The 19,033-nt window shown below is 39.3% G+C and overlaps 1 protein-coding gene across 2 annotated transcripts in view; it reads right to left on the minus strand.

Moving 5' to 3' along the window:
- Positions 1-7,234: 7,234 nt before the first annotated feature.
- The window catches only part of insc (INSC spindle orientation adaptor protein), a 35,451-nt gene continuing 23,652 nt past the window's right edge, over positions 7,235-19,033 (minus strand). For both annotated transcript variants that reach the window (XM_008311516.2, XM_025056451.1), the window contains 7 exons: positions 14,811-14,936; positions 11,354-11,525; positions 10,989-11,167; positions 10,789-10,855; positions 10,365-10,520; positions 9,195-9,271; positions 7,235-7,979 (listed from right to left, as the gene is read on the minus strand). In XM_008311516.2, coding sequence (XP_008309738.1) covers positions 7,851-7,979; positions 9,195-9,271; positions 10,365-10,520; positions 10,789-10,855; positions 10,989-11,167; positions 11,354-11,525; positions 14,811-14,936 — 906 coding nt within the window. In that variant the 3' untranslated portion in view covers positions 7,235-7,850. The remainder of the gene's footprint in view (positions 7,980-9,194; positions 9,272-10,364; positions 10,521-10,788; positions 10,856-10,988; positions 11,168-11,353; positions 11,526-14,810; positions 14,937-19,033) is intronic.

Raw genomic sequence — 19,033 nt, forward strand, 5'->3', positions numbered from 1 at the left:
GTTCCGCCCTGCCAGACTAACCAAACCACAGCAGATAATGTCATCTATTCGCCCCCCACTCTGGATGGATCCTGAAAGCTCTGCTTAATCTGATATCTTTGGCGAGGAGCGCCATCTCCCACAACACTGCTTTTGGATTTCCACCAACCAACAGTTCTCTCTGCTCTCTGTGTGTGGACTCTACTATGAGGCAGCTTATAAAGCTGTATGGTTCAGTTTTCTAATGTTGGGCAGAGGTTGTGCCTGTGATAGTGTTTGCATAGAGCAGTGGTGTGTGGTGGTCGAGACAGTTTTTATGGAGCATGGAAGAACGGTTTTAATGCTGAAGCCATGCAGAAAAGTGGCCCCCGTTTTTCTTTAATGTTAAGTGGAACGTGTTGTTTCTGTGGTTTGGCTACTGAACTGTGGTGGAAGAGAATATTTATTTTGTGGATTCAGACATAGAAAAGAAAAAAGCTTATAAATGTTATATTGACAATCATGAATGTAAAGATGCTTTGCAGGGTCTGATTTAAATGTCTCGTATATTTGTTTGGTCAAAAAGAGCAGCATCAGCTGTCGATGGAATTGATCTGTTTCTACGTGTACAGTAGTAGCTCAGAATCCAGTATGTTCACAGTCTGTCTTCTTTCATTAAATATATATATTTCATAGGCTTGGGCCTCTGACCGTGACTGGAAAGAGAGCACGGAATAAAAAGCGAGATGAGCCGCAATTACAGCATGTTAATTACATATTCACTTTCATCTGTTAGAAGAACCAACAGATCTGCTCTCAGTGCTGCTGGTTGTTGGCTCTTTTGATGGCAGGATAAAAAGGAGCTGTACAGTATCTGAAAAAACATCTGTCAAGTGCTGTGTCTAGTTAATACCTACTTGTCCTTACCTGTTTCTGGTTACTAGTGCTGCGCTGGTTTAATCTTCCAGAGACAGAGGTAGTCAGAGTGGGGCAATGAAGTTCAAACGCCACGGCTGAACAAAGATGGTGAGGTCTGCGTTAAAAGTCCTTCCTCACTGCCGCTGTGAGAGTTTGCCCCCTGCCTGTATTCCTGTTGAGCTGCCATGACTAAATATGAATTTGACCAATCATGGGGAGCTTTCGAAATTTTCTTCGACAACAACATAATAACTAATTAGGGTATAGTCTGTTGACTGTAAAAGTAATAGAAATTGAACTGTTAGTGGCAAATATACTTATACACATACAAACACAATATAAAAGCAACCACAGTCGTCTGTAGATCTGCTAAAAACCACATTTGAATTTGTTGTTTTAAGGTCAATAATAAAATGTGGATGGTTAGAAAATGTGCCATGTTGTAAGGGTGAAAAGGTCACACTTATCACTTTGCCTAAATACTTGGTGAACCATGAATATAGATGCAGTGGTTAAAATAATGTTAAAATGCATCATTACTATATTCTGAAATTAGCCAGAATATAATGTATGTATTAATATATTTTTTAAATTTCCCAAACCCCTAATTCTCTAAAGGGAACTCCAGAGGGATTAATAAAGTTCTATCTAACCTAATCTAATCGTATCTAACAACTGCCATGGTCCGTCCTTCAGTGCATTTATAAACACGGTGCAACAATGTATTCCAAATATATTAGATGCCCTGGAGACCAGGAACAACTGCTGCCGATCCTGACGAGTGCTAAACACACAGTGTTCTGTTAGTGTGAGACGCAGCAGCAGATTCTTGGGGCTGTAACATGATATCCACCATCATAACTGTGGACACAGACAGTTAACACACACAGTCAAGTGGTTTGCTACTGTCTGCAGTTATGGGCAGCAATTCAGAAAAAACAAACACAATTCTCCTGCCTGCTCGTCAGCAGGAGAAACAATCTCCCCACAAATCCCCCGAGATCGACAGGAAAGAACTGTTCTGCGGACGGGGGTTTGGTTGGATGAGGGGACGTACAGTAAATGCAGGAGATGTGCTGTGGTGGACTGATAATGACGAGGGAGCGGGGCCCTGAGGATCTGCAGGGGAAGAGTGTGTGTGTGTGTTTGTGCTTGCATACATACACTACAGTTGTTTTTACCATTCTAACAACAGCAGATCTGTGAGTGAGGAGATCACGGAGCTGGGAAAAAAAACTCTCTGCAGAAGTTCTGGTCTAAGCATTTGTACAGCATTTCAGTCCAGTTGATTCCGACTTGTATGTTGTGGATAACATGTAGTTTTAATGTCTCTCCTTTGGATCTCTGTAATAATCGCAACTCAAGACACACACACACACACACTGTGGCCCATCTTGACTCCCATTTGTTTGATGCCAGAACTATCAATAAACAAAAAGTGAAATTATATGAAACATATAAATAGGTAAAATATTTATTCCTAAAATATGCTGATGTTTAGCTCTACTGTTCTTCTCTAGAGTCTTGAGCAGATTTATCCCTTTTTTTTCTATCGCTCTCTTCCACTTACCCCTCCTCTCTGTCTCTCTCTCTCTCACACACACACACGCACACACACAAATACCTTATATATGGAAACACAGACTCAAATTAAAAAAATAAAATACAGACATTAATAAAACAACCTTTGAAACTAACAAGACTAAGGCAGCTCAAATTTTAATCACCACATTTCATTATTTCATTTCTTCTCTCCCTGCTACTCTCCGTCCAATCAGCGACCGTGCAGCACGCTGACTGAGTTATTTTACTGAAAGAAAAAAAAAATATTGAAAATGTTCATTTTCTTTCACTGAAAATTAATCACCTTTGTTTATCCTGCACTTTACCGTGCGAAAAATAAATTGAATTCGCTGAATGATCAAGGCCGTGTGTCTTGAGACAAAAAGCTGCTTTTTTTTTACCTTGGTGCATCGCTTTTATTTTGACCCACACACAACAACCTCCCGCCCCTCCCCCTTCCTGGCAGGGACAAAATGGGGGGCGGGGGGGGATATCAGGCAACAATTGAACAAATTTCATGAAGTGTCCACACTGTATACTACAGTATATGCCCTGGATCTGAAATACAACTTCAAAGGTAAAGAGGTAAAACATAGGGTTTCTGTGTTTCAGCGCTGAATCGAACTGAGCCAATTAGCAGGAAAACAGCCTGGAAAAATACAAATGCATAGTATTGTTTTTAGTTTATGCTTCTGCAAGTTCAACAGGCTTACAGTAAATCATGTAGTTACAACGGACATTTTTTGGTTAGAGGGCAAATGTAAAAAAGTAAAAGAAGAAATGTGAGAAAATAGAGTAATTAAAAATAGATGATGGAGAATGAATTTGACCAAATATATTCATTTTAAAAACCAGGTCATGGAACCAGTGGAGATGTTGTTTTACTGCATCGCATTAAAACTTTATCAATGTGCCATGTTGATGACGTCAGTATAGAACACGAGTGTGATAACAGGCACACAAGTGTGATAACAGGCACACGCCTGGCTGTGGAACGATTACCACCTCTGTACACAGACCTCAGAGCAGTTTGGCGTTAAACCCTCTACCCTCCACTGGCTTTGGCCAAGAATTTGTGAGCACAAAGATTAATTTCCACTGGATTCTGTAGTTGTGTTTCAGCAATTACTGTAAAATTCCACTGGAGCTCTTAATGGGAGTCAGCTGGGAACTGGAGCAGACACATCACTACACTCCTAATTAGCTGTCCAACAGGTGATGGCACTTAGAACACTATTAGTCTGTATGTGACGAGGCCCATGTCCGGTGAGTCAGGAGGCTAATGTGGGATTAGCATGTGTTTGTGTTGGTGTATGTGGCCTGAAATCAGGAAACAATCTGATTTAAATGGTGTACGGTTCATGACATATTTATGTTTTGCCTTTTTTCTTTTATCTTCCCTCTAAAAACTACTGCACTATAAGGTTTGTATGTGTGTCATGGGTATTTACGTGTTTTCTTGAGGTACTTGGTAGGGTCTAAAGACATGCAGATTAGGTCAGTCCAGGGTGTAGTCCTCACTCCACCAACAACTGCTGGTATTAGCTGCAGCACCAGAATTCTTATCCAGGTCAGATGCGGAAGATTTGATGTATAAAATATCAAGAGAGACACAGACAAGTCCCTTCTGGAATTCAGCTTCAAGCATTTTACACATTTTACACGCCTACAATCAAAGATTTGAGACTCACTCAGTCAGTCCAGTAAAATAGTTAGCATTTGTCCATTTGTCCATTTGTCCATTGACCAACCTAAGGACGAGCAGTCCAGTCTTTTGCAGAAAAGTAACGACAGCAACAACTCACAAACACAAAGTCCTCAAATCAGAAGTGGAGAAACAGAGGCTGAAGTGAACTGGGTCTTGTTGGTGGTGGTTGAAGGAAAACAATATCAAAGGAACCTGTGTTTTTAGCTGCCTGTTTAGTTCTGCTCTGTGTCCATACATATTTCAGTGGGTCTGAACAAAGCCAAGCAGGAGCATATTCTATCACAAAGGCTTCTGAGCACAGTCCCACATGTATGCTGGACAACACGCACTCGCCCACACACAAAGGAGCTCAATTGTCCCAACACTGAGGCGGCTGTAACAAGTCCAGGCTCAGCTTAGATGCCCTTAGGTGAAAGAGAAGCTACAGAGGCAGCAAGAAGGCCCTCAATTGTCTCTCCAAGGAAAGGAAGGCTTACAGAGAAATGAAAAGAAAAGAGAGTGTTGTCTGCAGAGACATGACAATGTGAAGGACAAGTTTTGCAGATAAGGCCTCAAATTTTTTTGTCTATTGCTTGCTATATTTCTGAGCTGAATACCTGCTCAGGATTGTGAATCTTTTTCAAAGAAAAGTTTTGTGTTCAGTGTGGTTATAAAAAATAATAATGAAAAAACTCTACCTGCTCAGGATTGTGAACCTTTTTCAAAGAAAAGTTTTGTGTTCAGTGCACAAGAGGATTCTGATGTTATTCCTCCCTGTGAGACAGAATTTTTGAAAACTTGGAGATGTACTGTAAGCAGCAAATGCCCTCACCTGGTTCCCTGAGATTAGTTCATGGATTTCTGAAAATGTTCCGCGGCTCTCACTCTCTGAGCCTCCGTTGTGCTTTGTGTGCTCCATTCAAGTCTCTTCTTCTTTCGTTGGTAATTGTGAGTGGACAGATGTCTCAGTGTTGTTTAAAGTTGTTCTATGATCCAGAGAGGCTTCTGGGAGAAATAGTAGTGTAATCTGAGTTAGACTTTAAGCGGAGTACAAATACAATGAGCGACACACATTATATTTTTAATCATACAAAAGCAGTAGCTCATGTGCCACCAGCAGTGTATAGAAATGTGTTCATGTGTAGAAAATACAGGCTTTAGGACACATACATACATGTTGAAATACTCGAGATAAAAGGCAACTGCAAAAAATGCATTAATGCAGCTAATAGTTAACTGCTCACAGCCAAGCCTGGAAAGGCTCGACTACGGATTTTTGCAAAGATTTAATGCTATTTTTCTTATCTGATTAATCACAGAATAGCTGTTGATTAACCATATTTATTTATTACAAATATTTCTGCTCTACAGTGGATTTATTAGTATGGAAATATCAAGAATAACACGTAAAAGTACAACTAAAAATTTAGCTTCATAGAGAGTAAACATGTCAAGAGTTTCTTTCAACCCGTTGTTGACGTCCTTGTCCTCAACAGTGTTAATCAGCATTGGACATTTGGACACAACTCAGTCTGTCAGCAGTAGACTCACTGTCCTGCTCTCAGTGACGCTGCTCTGATGAACGTTGGCCGCCCGAGCTGTTATTTTTACAACTAAGTGTTTTAGCCATCCAAGCTAAAAGACGTATAATTAATGACATATAATTACATTTTAATTTCCATGCTGTGCCTAAAATGCACTGAACCAGGATGTCGACCACGCTCATCACTTTAGTACTAAGGCTCGAACAAATCATCTGTTTTAGATTTAGATTCACATAAAGGAAACATAAAAATATTGTTGTTCCAGTTTGTGTATCACTGTAGTCAAACTTACCTTATAGCGCCCTCTGCAGGAGAACGAGAGTAAAAAAAACATCCTTAGTATAGATTCCCTACATGTTCTCTAATTTGTTACCTTAAACAAATGTTCATTATATCAGCAGAGATACTGCAGTAATGATATCCGCACAGCCACAGCTGTTTAGTCAAGCTGTCAAAGTGTCTGTGCCCCTTAAATACTGTAATCAACATGACTAATCGAAGTCCACATAGTTGGCATAGCTGTCTGTCACCTGCTCACCTGTGTACAACCTGCTGGAGCACCAGCACCAGCAGAAATGTCTTTATTAGTTGGAAGAAAAAAAAAATCCCGCTGCTAGTGGAAGTATTTATGTTAGTTTGAAGTTAGAAGGTGGTTGAAAAATGTCAAAGTTCAACTAAAGCTGCACATCATGACTTTGTAGGTTGTTGCTCTAAAATATTTTGCTTGCACATTTTTCGTTTAATTTATTTTTAATTAATTAATTAATTTTAGAATTTTTATAGTGTTTCAATTAAAAACCTAAAATTCAGAGCATCAACATCCAGATGGGCAAATATTGTTTTTCTGTGAAACAAAGCAACCATAAACCACTGATCTTTATTCCATGCATGGCATACAATAATAGTCATTTTAAATAAAAAGCAAATTTACAAATTCAAGGTCATTTTAAACAGATGAATTTTCCAGTAGGAAATACATGTAATAATTGATTAATGGCAAATGATTTTAATCTGCCATAAAACGAACAGGGAGTGGCAAAGCATATGCAGTTTATATCATTTAGTTGTAGATGTGAACCCAACCAGACTGGCAGCTGATTTCATTCAATAAGAGCATGAATGTTAACAACATGAGAGGGAAGTGAAGACCAGAAAATACAATATTTTCCTGTTCTTAACTTTTTAAAACACTTTTTTTAAGTTGCACAGTTGTAGCAAAGTGAGTTTGTGTCATGTGAACAAGTTAATGTTTGCTGTGAGCGTTCTTCTAGTTCAAGTTCAAGTTCTAACAGCATTTGTTTTGTTAGGTTAAACCAAAGGCTTTAAAGGTAGAGTTTTTTTTATTTTTATAAAAATTAAATTACATTTTAATGGCTGTTTTTCACCACAAGGACACGGCCTTGTGTTTGAACTTTTCTTTCTTTCTTACTGTATCTCTTCAAGTGTTTTTTTAAAGGAAGTATTTAGAGGAAGAACTCAGGTATGGGAGAAGGATGGAAAAAGCTTCTCAGACTCAATAGCTTTAAAATCAAATCTTTTAGTGTCTTTAATATTTTTAGCATTATTTGGTGATGTTTTAAGGTTAAGACCTTCTTTGGGACAGTAATGATGTCATCATCACAGGTGTAACAGCTCTTCCAGCTATTCAGATTCCTGGGCACTCAGTATGAATGTAGCCAAAGTAGAGCAGCATAATATCAGCATGTGCATCAGTAATACACTCGTGACTAGGATGTGTCTCTTGGGCAACTCTGGTTCTCACAGGCTGATGGAAGAAGTTGTGCCTGTAGAGAAGAGTACCACGAAGAGATTTGTGTAAAACAACCGTGTGCCACTGCTTTTGGACCAAAGCATTTAAAATGTATGTACAGCAATTGAAATACAGGAAGCCACAGCACTGTGCAGTATATGCTTTGTCTCCATCGACGCTAACCAAAAAGTTCCTGTGTTACCTACATACAAGTGAAATCTGTTTTTAAAATTCCCATTTGTCACGGTGTAATGTGTTGTTTCAGGGGGAGTTGTTTGTTGTATATTGCAGTGGGACAAAACAAGTGATGAGCATGTGTTTGTTCAGAATGTTTTTGTATAAAGTTGCTCTTAGTCCTGGCGTTGTGACACGTGATATTTGCCTGGTGTGGAGTTCAGATTTGTACTTTAAGAGTTCAGTCTGCGGACTGTCATACAAAGCTCTCCTCCATGTTGGAACACAGCAGGAAAGAGTCCACCAGCCTGGGTTTGATGAGCTGCTGGTGGTCGGCTGGCTCAATGCTGTCTGGGCACCCTGCAGCCAGTCTCCTCAAGGCAGCCTGGACACACACACACACACACACACACACACACACACACACACATCAGAGATCAAATGCTCAACAATGTCCTCGTATGTCTTTGTTTTTAGGATAATGTTACAAAGGTCTGTCTGAACATGTAGACACATAATAGGGGCAGAAGAAGCAGAGTGTTTATTGTCACTAAACCCAACTGTGCGGGGATGAACTCTGGGCTGTATTATTCAGCTGTAGCATAATAATTAATTACTTTGATGGAATTCATATGAATTGCTTCAACAATTCAATCAATGAATCATGACATTGCAATAAAATGTAATTCTTAGGAATTCAATCAATGACTCATGACATTGCAATAAAATGTAATTCTTAGGAGATTGTCACATGATAAACCATGATAAATAACAAGTTATGTTCTCTTTTGTATGGTAGAATAATATAAGAAAAATGATAAACCCAGATCTCTGATTCATTTTTAGTAGAGTAAATGTACGAAACTTATTCTAATCCCAAATAAAAGGTTCTGTGAAATCTCAGCACCCTTTCAAGATAATAAAAATCAACACCTACAAATTCGCTACTTAACCCTTGGCTATAAGGATAAAATAGAATATCATTAATTTAAAAAGACTGATTTTCACTGAAGAGGAGGAGCAGGAGGAGGGCGGGCAGGAGGAGCAGGCCATTTCACAGCACGGCCAGGCAGCCCAATTAACATCTTGACCAGTATGCGTCTGAATTCACTTTATTAGCCTCAGGATCTGGGTTTTTGTAATGATTTACGTAAGGGAAGATAAGTCAGAGTTTGGTGATATTATTCATGATATGTGCATATTTGAACATACAACATTTGAAATGATGTGAAGCCGTTTGCTGTATCAATGTCCTGAAGACCTAATGAAGTTATTCCTTCACTCAGGCTTCAAATGTTACCCTGTGGGTGTAATTAAACTGGGCAGTCATTTGCTGCACTCATGTTACACGTATGTACTGCAGGTCCGTGGTATAAACCTCTCTCTCTCTGTTCTGCCCAAGTCATGCACCGGAAAAACATTTTTTAAGCAATGCAGTGAATAAATAAAAACAAATTCAATGTTTAAATTGAACATTTGTATTCAAGACATGGAGCTGTTTATACACATCTTGAGGGGGGTTGCCTCCCTCTCTCTCTCCCCGTTTTGACTTCTCTCTTTTAGCCACACACACACACACACACACACACTGTACACCCACCAGGCAGGCGACCAGGACTGAGTCGCTGTTATTTCTCTCAGTAGGAGACCGGCACAATTCAATAAGACGAGGAACAGCTGTGACAGGAAAGAAAAAAAGAAGCTGTTACAACCTTGTCCCATCCTGATGAACTGAAATCAATCAGAAGCACAGGGCAGTCACTGTACAGAAAAGCTGTAAACAGTAGGTTCAAATTGAGTGTGTAAAATACCAGAAAATTTACAGGTGAAGTTAAAAAAAAAAATTCAACTCATTATGTTTTGCATAATTTACTTATAAAAAGACGCTCTGTCCGTGCTCAGTTTCTTATGCTGCCTGTGAATCTCCATAGATCAAATTATGAGCTTTATTTAAATATTCATGAAAACTAGTTTCCCAGGAGAATATAAGGTACGCAGAGGACTGGACATACAGTATGTACAGTGTATTTGAATAAAATATATTCATTTTTCTTTTTTTTTTCTTTTTTTTTGATCTCTGATGATCAGATACAGATCTCTGGCCTGTGGACCTCAGTAGCGAGAGGGAAGTGAATATTAATATATTAATATTGAGTCACTCAATATTCAAGTTAACTTTTTTAATGAATCTGGATGTTAAAATTACAAACTAGGCTCCAAACACCTTTATTGTATTTAAACTTATATTTTATACCAGTTTTACATACTTTTTTTTCAAGTTTTTTATTAATTTTAATTAATTTTTGCTTCTTTAATTGGAACGTTTATATAACTGTCTACAGAAAGCGTATTCCATAATCCAGAATAACCTTAAAGTTATTCTGATACTGTACTGTGCTTGGTTTTTTAGTTTGTTACTTAGGTTGCCCTCTAGTGGCCGTAAACCCTCCCATCTTTAATGCATGTTATCCTGGAAGATAGTTTTGCGTTTCGATGGTCAAGGCATCAAACGTGCAGAAAAATGAGATTGGCGAATTAAACCTTGGGTGTTGAGAAAAAAAGAAAAGAACAGAAAATATTGATTCTCACTTCAGTCTGTGTGCTAAATAAACAGGCCAAAAAAGCTACTGGATGAATCATCAATCTAGATAACCAATAGCGTTCTGCAAGAAAAATATACTTTTTTTTAGTTTATAGATTTTACAATTCAGTTAAATGCTAAGTACAAACACGATATACTGTATAATTAAGAAACGTGAGGTGGCAGCACCTTTGAGCTGGATGGCTGTTTGGGCCACATCTGGATCTCTGCTCAGACGAGCCAGTGTGACTGCAGCCTTCTGCTGGACACGCTCGCAGGCAGCGCCCTCTGATGGACTGGGCGAAGTTGGTTTTTCTCCCAACAACAGCAGCAGTCGTTCTGTTCCTAAAATAATAAATAACAAATAATAAAAACAGTTATATATGTTTTCTCCGAAGATATTACACGATGCTGCCATCTTGTGGTATAAAGAACAACAACCCTTTGTATTTTTTGATATTGCACACGCACCCCGTTTCACTTAATATATTGTGATATATTTACAGTTTTGCCAAATATTTGTAAATACCACGCACCCCGTTTCACACCAGTTTTGCCAAATATTTGTAAATACCATTTTATTATGGACTTTTATATATATACATATTTTTACCTTGTTCTTGAAGGACTTCTGTGGCACACTGCTCTAACACAGAGAGGTTTGCCAAAATAGTCACCACCTAAAAGTTTAGAGAAATATTATAGTAATAAATAAACACCACACCACAAATGTATACATACAAATATGAATGAAATACACAACAAACTCAGTTGTTGTCCTGTTCGTGTTACCGAACCTAAGTCACTCTGTACCTGGTCTTTGGAGTAGGGCGTGTCCACTCTCTGCTTGTCTTTGCATGCCTGCAGCAGGATGTGGATGGCATTAAGTTGAAGGAGAATTTCACAGGCCATACTGTCAAAGAAGGTGATGTTGGCTAAGGCTGCAGATGCTAAAAGGAATACCTCACCACAGGAGGCGCTCTCACACAACTCTGAGGGGATAAAGCAACACTTACTATTATTTAAAAAAAAAGAAGCACAATTCAGATTCACCCCAGAGTAAAATAACAGTAAAATGATTTTACTTTTACTTGACACGTGTTAAACACTTCATCACTAAATATAGATCAGTGTGTTTATTTATCCAAAGTCGGTAAATAGAATGACAATGTACTCACTAATGAGGGAAGTGACAATGTCATGCATGCTCTCCAGGAAGCTTGCGAGATGCTGGGTGGACGTGTGATGTGGGGAGGTGATCTGAGCCACAACAGCTGCTGCCTCGGCCCTGGCTGCCTCAACACTGTTTTCATCAGTTAGGATGTCTGCCAAGCACAGGATCCCATCCACCTACAGGTAGACGACACAGGATGTAGGCACCACAAAATAATGTGACTTACTGTACAGTTTGTTTCATTGAAACATTGAAGTTATATGAAGCAGGAGTCAAATCTTTTGGTTTTTCTTGAGATACTCTGATTTTCTCTCAAAGTCACAACATTCATTTTATGGCTGAGGTAATTTGATTGATACAGGTTCGATTGTCTGCGTTTTAGATGTCAGCGATTTAAGCTTCAAAAATTGTGAAAGAGGATTTCGTCCACTTGAGGGCAGTGTATCACAGTTCATTCGAGCTCTACCGCTGTCAAAAAATCGACGACGCTGCATGAAAACTCATTTTTTAATTTTAATCTTTAAAAAAATACTCGTTACCATTAAATGTAACAAAAATATAATTTTTTTATTGCAAAACAATTAATCATCACCTCTCATTTAGCAAAAAGTACACATTGCCATCAACAATTAATCATCACCTCTGATGTCATTTAGCAAAAAGTACACATTGCCATCAGCCAAGTTTACTGATAAGAAAAGACACAATTTAGAGAACAACATTCAGGGTGAAGCACAGTGTCAGCTCTCAGCCCACCACACCTGTCAGTCCTATCTGCTGACGGGCATCAGCACACCAAGCTTTGCAGCGTAATTCCCTATTTTTATCTTTGTAGACGTATGCAACCAGACCCAATGACAGGGAACCATTCACTTTCTCTGCCCTCATCGGTTTCCATCCACTCCGCTGCCTGCATCTGTCCTTGTTGCCATCCTCATCCTGGAAATGATTAGTTCTCCCACTCCAAATGAATGTCATTCCTTTTTTTTTATCTGGGTTTGAACTTAATAACTGTTATTCTGAGTCATGCCAAAGTTTTCAATGTTGGTGCTGTCGATATTGGAGTTAGTTTTGATGTAGATCGGAAAACCAAACAACATCATCTTGTTAATAAATAAGAGGCACAAAGGGACAACGTGTAAGTTTGTTGTACTCCACATTATTATAAAGTAGATAATAATGTGTCGGATAATTACAACATTATCAATCATTCATTTCCAGTGATGTCAGTGATGGACGTACAGTGCTCTATAATAGGTTCTATACCTGTATACTACATCACAGCTCCCTGGAGTTGTAGGTGTGAATAAATACAGTAGGATATAAACCTATCATAAATCTGTGCTTTTGATCTATTATCATCTTTATTATTTATTTCTCCGATCCCAAAATAATCTTTTCAAATGAAAATTACAATCACACAGTGTTAAACTTTCTCCTCTGACGTACCTCCTCATGCAAGAGGCAGTTAGGTGGAACGAGCTGTTGTGACGTACTCCGTCTATAATTTACCAGGAATAGAAAGTTTTACTTCCGCCCCGGCATCAACAAACACTCGAGTGTGTCCTCACTGTGAACCATTCATTTCATTTTCCTTCTCTCTCACATCCCTGACTGTTGTGTTTCTATTTTGTTTTTCAGTCTTTAGAGACGTGTGATGTTCAGTCAGAGAAGACAAAGTCACAATTACTGTTTATACACACTGAGACAAAGAAAGTCACAATTACTGTTTATACACACTCATCCAAACGACATCATTATGAACAGGCCTGCATTTAGTTAGACATGGCTTGTATTTTCAGGTTAATGTGTCTTCTTTTGTATACATATATAATGTTACGGTGACTGGTGGGAGTATATCATTGATAGACAAAATTAGACAGTTTTCATAAATGTTTTCCCTTTAACTGTGCTTCTATTCCTCATTTCTGTTGGGAGTAAAACTGTGAAGTCTACTGTTTATTCACCAGTGTGAAGTGCTGGTGGATACCAACCCCTTTCCTCTGTCACCCTTCAGCTGTGACAGTTGTGTTTCTCAAGCCTGAGCAATCGCCAATAAGCGCTTGGTAGCTTACGCTCGCCTGACAGCCTCTCCCTCAGGGGCAGAGCTGCTAATCTGGGGCGGACTCTGGTTCCTGTTAAAAAGTTTTCACACTCGGATGATTCATGCCGTCCCAGCTGCTACGTAGATGCAAGCGCAGCCACCGCTGTGGCATCATTATTTGCCCAAACCGGGGTTATATTTGTCTCTTTGTTAAGGCTGGCTTGACACAGGTGCGTCTGTTGTTTATTTTGGTTGAATTCACCAGGACATCACAATATTAATTTCTCATTACCTCCAACTCTCTACGTCTCTTTCTCTCTTTCCTCACCTTTTGCTGTAACTGACCTCTCACAGTGTGACAGGTCAGTTATGTCAAATACCTCTGAGCTTCATTAATATTGTTATAACCTCACATCTTTGGGAACGCAGTCTGATACATGTGTTCTCACCACTTTGTACCATTACAGTTGATGCTTCATCGAAGTGATCACAATATGTTGAATCTACTCATAGGACCAAGCCAGTTAAGGTAGAGCAGTGTGCAGGTAAAATTACAGGGTAGGGTTGAGACTGACGAGCTGAGACGTGTGTTGATGAAGGAGAGACTTAAGAAAAGTCCTGGTTGAAGATGGTTATTGTGAAAGAAGGATGGGGGTGCGGGGGGGTGATGGGGGTGTGAGATGGAGTGGGTTGGGAGGGGATGTGAGATGGAGGCAGAAGATGTGCTGCTTCAGCCTCATTCTGATTCTCAGTTATAATTGAACTGTCGACCTCTTGTGTACACACTGACATGTCCTGTTCCTGTGCAGCCTGACCTCCTGCTCCACTGTGGTCACATGTTGACCGGTGACAACAGGTCACAGTCTCCCAGCTCCTAGACCAACGCTGTACTGAGCTGTAGACAGAATACACTGTGTCTGTGTGGGGAGAGGAACAACTACCTGACAGAGCTATAACTCACAGCTGATTAGTGTATAATCAGTCTGGCCTGGTCTGCAGACAGACGGGGTATTTAACTTAAAGCACTGGACTTTGATTGTTGTTGAATGAAACTCATTTGTCTCCCTCAGTCTTCATGATAAACAGCCATATTTATATACAGTACTGTGATACATGAACAAGTACTGCTTGCTCACTGATGCCTCCAAAGCAGTGACTACATAGATCTATTAATTATTATTCTGATTATTATTAGAATCCTTTTTCATTGGAATTATATATATACATATTATTTATTATAAAACACTACCTGGGGCAGGAGTGTCAACCTTCTCTGAATTAATTTTCACTCTCTTTGTCAGTTTAAAAATAAATATTGTGGAATCTGAACGGTTTTTCGCAATGATTTGTTTAAGCATAGAAAACTGTTAACCCGCTTCGGTTCACATCTGTAGGCTTTTTGTTAACATCATCCTACCTTGTCCAGCTGGTTGATGCCCTCCTCCACACAGCAGATGGAGGCCACTGTCCTCAGAGCGTGTGCGTAGAGTTCCTTGAAACGGTCCTGTCTGCAGATTTTAAACAGGGCCACTATAGCGCCTTCCTGTTGGAAGGGGAAAAAAAAGAAGAAGAAACATGTTTTAGCCTTTAGACGCAACAAGAGCTTCTATTCTGTTTTAGTCTTTGAAGCAGTTAACGCTTTATCTGACATTATCTGTTTGTACCCATGGAAACACAGGCAAACAAATGTGTTGGCACAGTTTTATCACCGTAAAGGTAAACAGGACAGCACGTCTGTGTACAGTTAGGGAAAAATTAGAAATTAGAGTGAAATTGTTTCATGTATTAGTAAATAAAAAAACACAAAAGGCAGCAGTATAAAACATTCCAACAAAATATGTTTTTTACCAATCTGGTCTGCAATACATGGAAACATTATAACGATTACTTAAGACTATAGTGTCAGTCGTGGTCAGTGATAAAGCTGTAATAAAACACCGGCTGCACATTAGTGTTCATTTAGCCCTGGCTTTAAACAGTCACACCTTGACTGTTAAATAGCATGAAGCCTAACGTCAGTGTTATATAGACACACATTTACGTCTGTGCTGTCACCACTCTTGTCATGACCTATATTTGTGACGAGAACCTCAACCTGACACAGCGTGAGTCACTACCACCAATGCCTTCAGTTAATATGCAACGTGGCAGGTAGGCCAAGGGTTCTACTGGATCTTTCACTGACCAAGGGTTTTATTTGCCTGAAATCTATATTCCTCCTACCAAATTAATCACATCATCCATCAGTATCCCTCATCTTCAGCAGTAGCTCTTTTCCTGAAACATTAAAACGATTACCCAAGACTATAGTGTCAGTCGTGGTCAGTGATCTAGATCTACATGACCCCGGAGACCCAGTACAGCCAGAGCTTTCCTGGGTGATCCTGCCATACCTAAAACTGTGGATGGCTCAGGCATTTTGACAAGCTTTATATACACAGCTACAATATAAACATTTTATGAATGGAAAATACTACATGGCACAAAAAAAAAAGAAAAACAATAGCTGCGCGAGCCATAATAGCTAAGAATTTTCTGTTGAATTATGCTGGTAAACAAACAAAAATAGAACTCAGTATTGGCTCAGTGTCTACAGTAATGCACCACTCTGACATAAACACTCGCAGGTATTGAATTCTGTTGACTGTAGAGCTGGGCACAATTACCAGGAGGACGACTCAGCAGGTAACTACCACCATTATCCTAACAAGGCCATTATACCAGGCTGGTATGTCTCCTGTGACACCAAGGCCACGTTGTTTGAGCTTTGGGTGGCTAATCATTCTGCTCTCTATTCTGAACACTCCTCTGTTCACCGCCTACTCATTATTAATACCCCATCGGTGGAGGAAGCGCCAAAACAGAGAAGCTTTTTAGGAAACCATTTCAAACCCTAGGGAAGCTCCGTGATTGGTTGAAGTTGTGTTTGAGCAGTTACGGCGAGGGTTGTTAATGTAAATGTTGTTTAAGCTTTTAATTAAAGGGAGTTTATAGAGAATCACTTCAGTGTTCAAAGCTGTTGTTAGCTGCTGTTGTTGTTGTTGCCTTTTTTCCTTTTTTTATTCTACACTGATTTCTCCGTGCGTCAGGAACAGATGATGGGAAAAACATACATTTTTTGTTCTGCTTCTGACACAGTGACGTGTGAGCCTTTGTGAAGACCACATTAGTCTAAACGGAACATCAAGACAAACTTAAATGTCTTTTGGACTATTGAATCGATGTCCATAAACCCTGGTCCAGATGGTCTTGGTTTGTTCTACACACCCTGTCTAGATCCCTTGACCTTTCCTCTACCTTCACCATGAGGTACACATCTGTGGTTTGGAGTTAAATGCCGACAACAGCTGTGGGATGAATCGCCATAAAACGGTCGACCTTCATGTTCCTCCAAGGATAAATCGCAATAACTTTTAGGGTCTGATGACTTTTCATCTTGATCCAGCAACTTTTTTAAACTTTGATTTCTGATGAATGTGGTGCAAAAGAAATGAGATTACCATCACGAATAGTTTAATCACAAAGGGTTTGCTTTGGATTTCTAGTGATTTCTAGTAATGTGTAGTCGTTTTTTAACTATCCATCCACCCATCGTCGTCCGCTAATCCTGGGCCGGGTCATGGGGCAGCAGTTTTTTTCTACTAATAGAAGCCTGTTTGACAAGCCTGTTTTTTTTTTTTTTTTTAGTTTGTTTTTGGTTTGATTTGAAAAAAAAATGATCGAATGATACATGAATTTCTGTTGTTTTCACTGACTTCATTCTCAGTCTGTGTTCAAAGCTCAGTGAACACATCATGCACATAAAGTTTTACTACTGGTTGCACTAACGTCACAACTAATCATTTAAGAACGCCTGCTCGCATGTTACGGCCCATAAAGCGTGTGATTTGGTAAATATCCTTCCAATTGCATTTCTCAAAACTTTGCTCTGGTCTGTTAAAGTTTTTAATATAAAAAAAAACGTGGGTGGTAAATCTAAAAGCCAAACTAAATAATTTGATTATTTTTGTTTTTCTCTCATTTTGTTTTTCAAACAAATTATTTCTCCTGTCGTGTAGTTTTCAGAGTCACTGACTCCAGCCAGGCCTGAGTTGCTGCCACGTCATGCTTTCACACACCCTGCAATCTAAAGCTTTGAGTACAAGCAGGAGCAGTGGCAGAGAGGAGCCGTCTGCCAACATGGACACGTTTAGATCAGTATCCATCACAGCTGCACTCTCAGACAACTGACCGCCTTGTAGAGCAAGACACTGTTGCTCTTTAATATTGAATTTGATTTATAAGGTACAATGATGTGATGTTAGCTTATATTATTGTGCTTGTGGTTGTGTTTCCTTTTAGAATGCAAATGTGTTGTTAGAAAATTACCTGAAAAGTGAACAAGAATAAAACAATGTGACAAACAAAGTTTAAAGTGAAGGACGCAGGCTTTAGGTCTGACGGTACTCATGTTTAAAGTTCTTTGATATTTTGTTGATCAAAACTAAACTTAAACTAGAAGAGCTGTAGTGACTGAATTAGAGCTAAGACTGAGTTAGAATTTAGTAAAAAGGCTGCAAATAATTGAACTTATTTTACTCACTTGGTTGTGTTGAGAATAGAAAAAAAGGAAGAAAAAGATTAAAAGGTCATAGGTTCCAAATAAAATAGATTTAGCTTTATTACCAAACCTTTAATTTATTATTTCTTTTTTAAACAATTCTTATTTATGGTTTGCAGTTTAATCAGTTAAACATTTATAACCTAAAAAAAAACACGCATAATAACAGGCAGCCCTTTTCACGTCACAGAAGTTGTAGTCAATTAAAAGTGAGTCATAATTATAACAGGAACCTCTTCTCCAGGCTGAGCAGCCACTATTCCAGAAAGTCTGCTGTCGTGAAACTCCAGCCAGAGAATGAAATCAACATAACAAAACTCATATCCTTAAATCCAGTTAAATCCAGACTGATTATACACAGTTTATATAACCATCCAGCTCTCTTTATCATGCTGTCTGCTTTAATACCATGCGTTTAATCTTTGCCCCCCCCCTTCATTCTGCACAACCAAACACACTCATATACTGTACGCACTCTCTCTCACACACACACATGCACCACCATTCACTTTACACTGTTTGTCAACACCCACACTGATAAAGACGTGGAGGAGGCAGAAGTTTCAGGTCTTCACTCAAGCATATAAAAGGCTAAGTGCTGTTATTCAAAATAAATGTGCGGCGGCTGTGGGAGCGAATATGAGCCAGAAGATACGCACCACCGTAGAGGGTGTGCATGGGGCTGACAAGGTGACTGACAAACTCCTGTAAGCTGATTAACTGTGATGGTCGGTGGAGTATTGTTTTGTATTGGGTATTCATTAGTGGCCATTGGCAGGACATGTTCCCTCTGACAGTTGAGGGGGAGTTTAGAACGTTACAGGCGTCTGAAAGGCAACGACACCTGAGCAACCTTCATCAGTGATCAATTCTTCATCCTAATGGGACCTGACAGAATTGATCGGTCTATCTGTGAGCAAAGACGTGTGTGTGTGTCGGTGTGTGTGTGTTTCCACATGTGAGGGCAGCAGGAAGACTCTTATCCAGATCATCCTGGAAGCAGCTAACTAATGGCCGACTGAGACTTGCTGTCTGCTCTG

Source organism: Cynoglossus semilaevis, chromosome 6, assembly GCF_000523025.1.
Source record: "Cynoglossus semilaevis isolate Cse_v1.0 chromosome 6, Cse_v1.0, whole genome shotgun sequence".
Lineage (NCBI taxonomy): Eukaryota > Metazoa > Chordata > Actinopteri > Pleuronectiformes > Cynoglossidae > Cynoglossus > Cynoglossus semilaevis.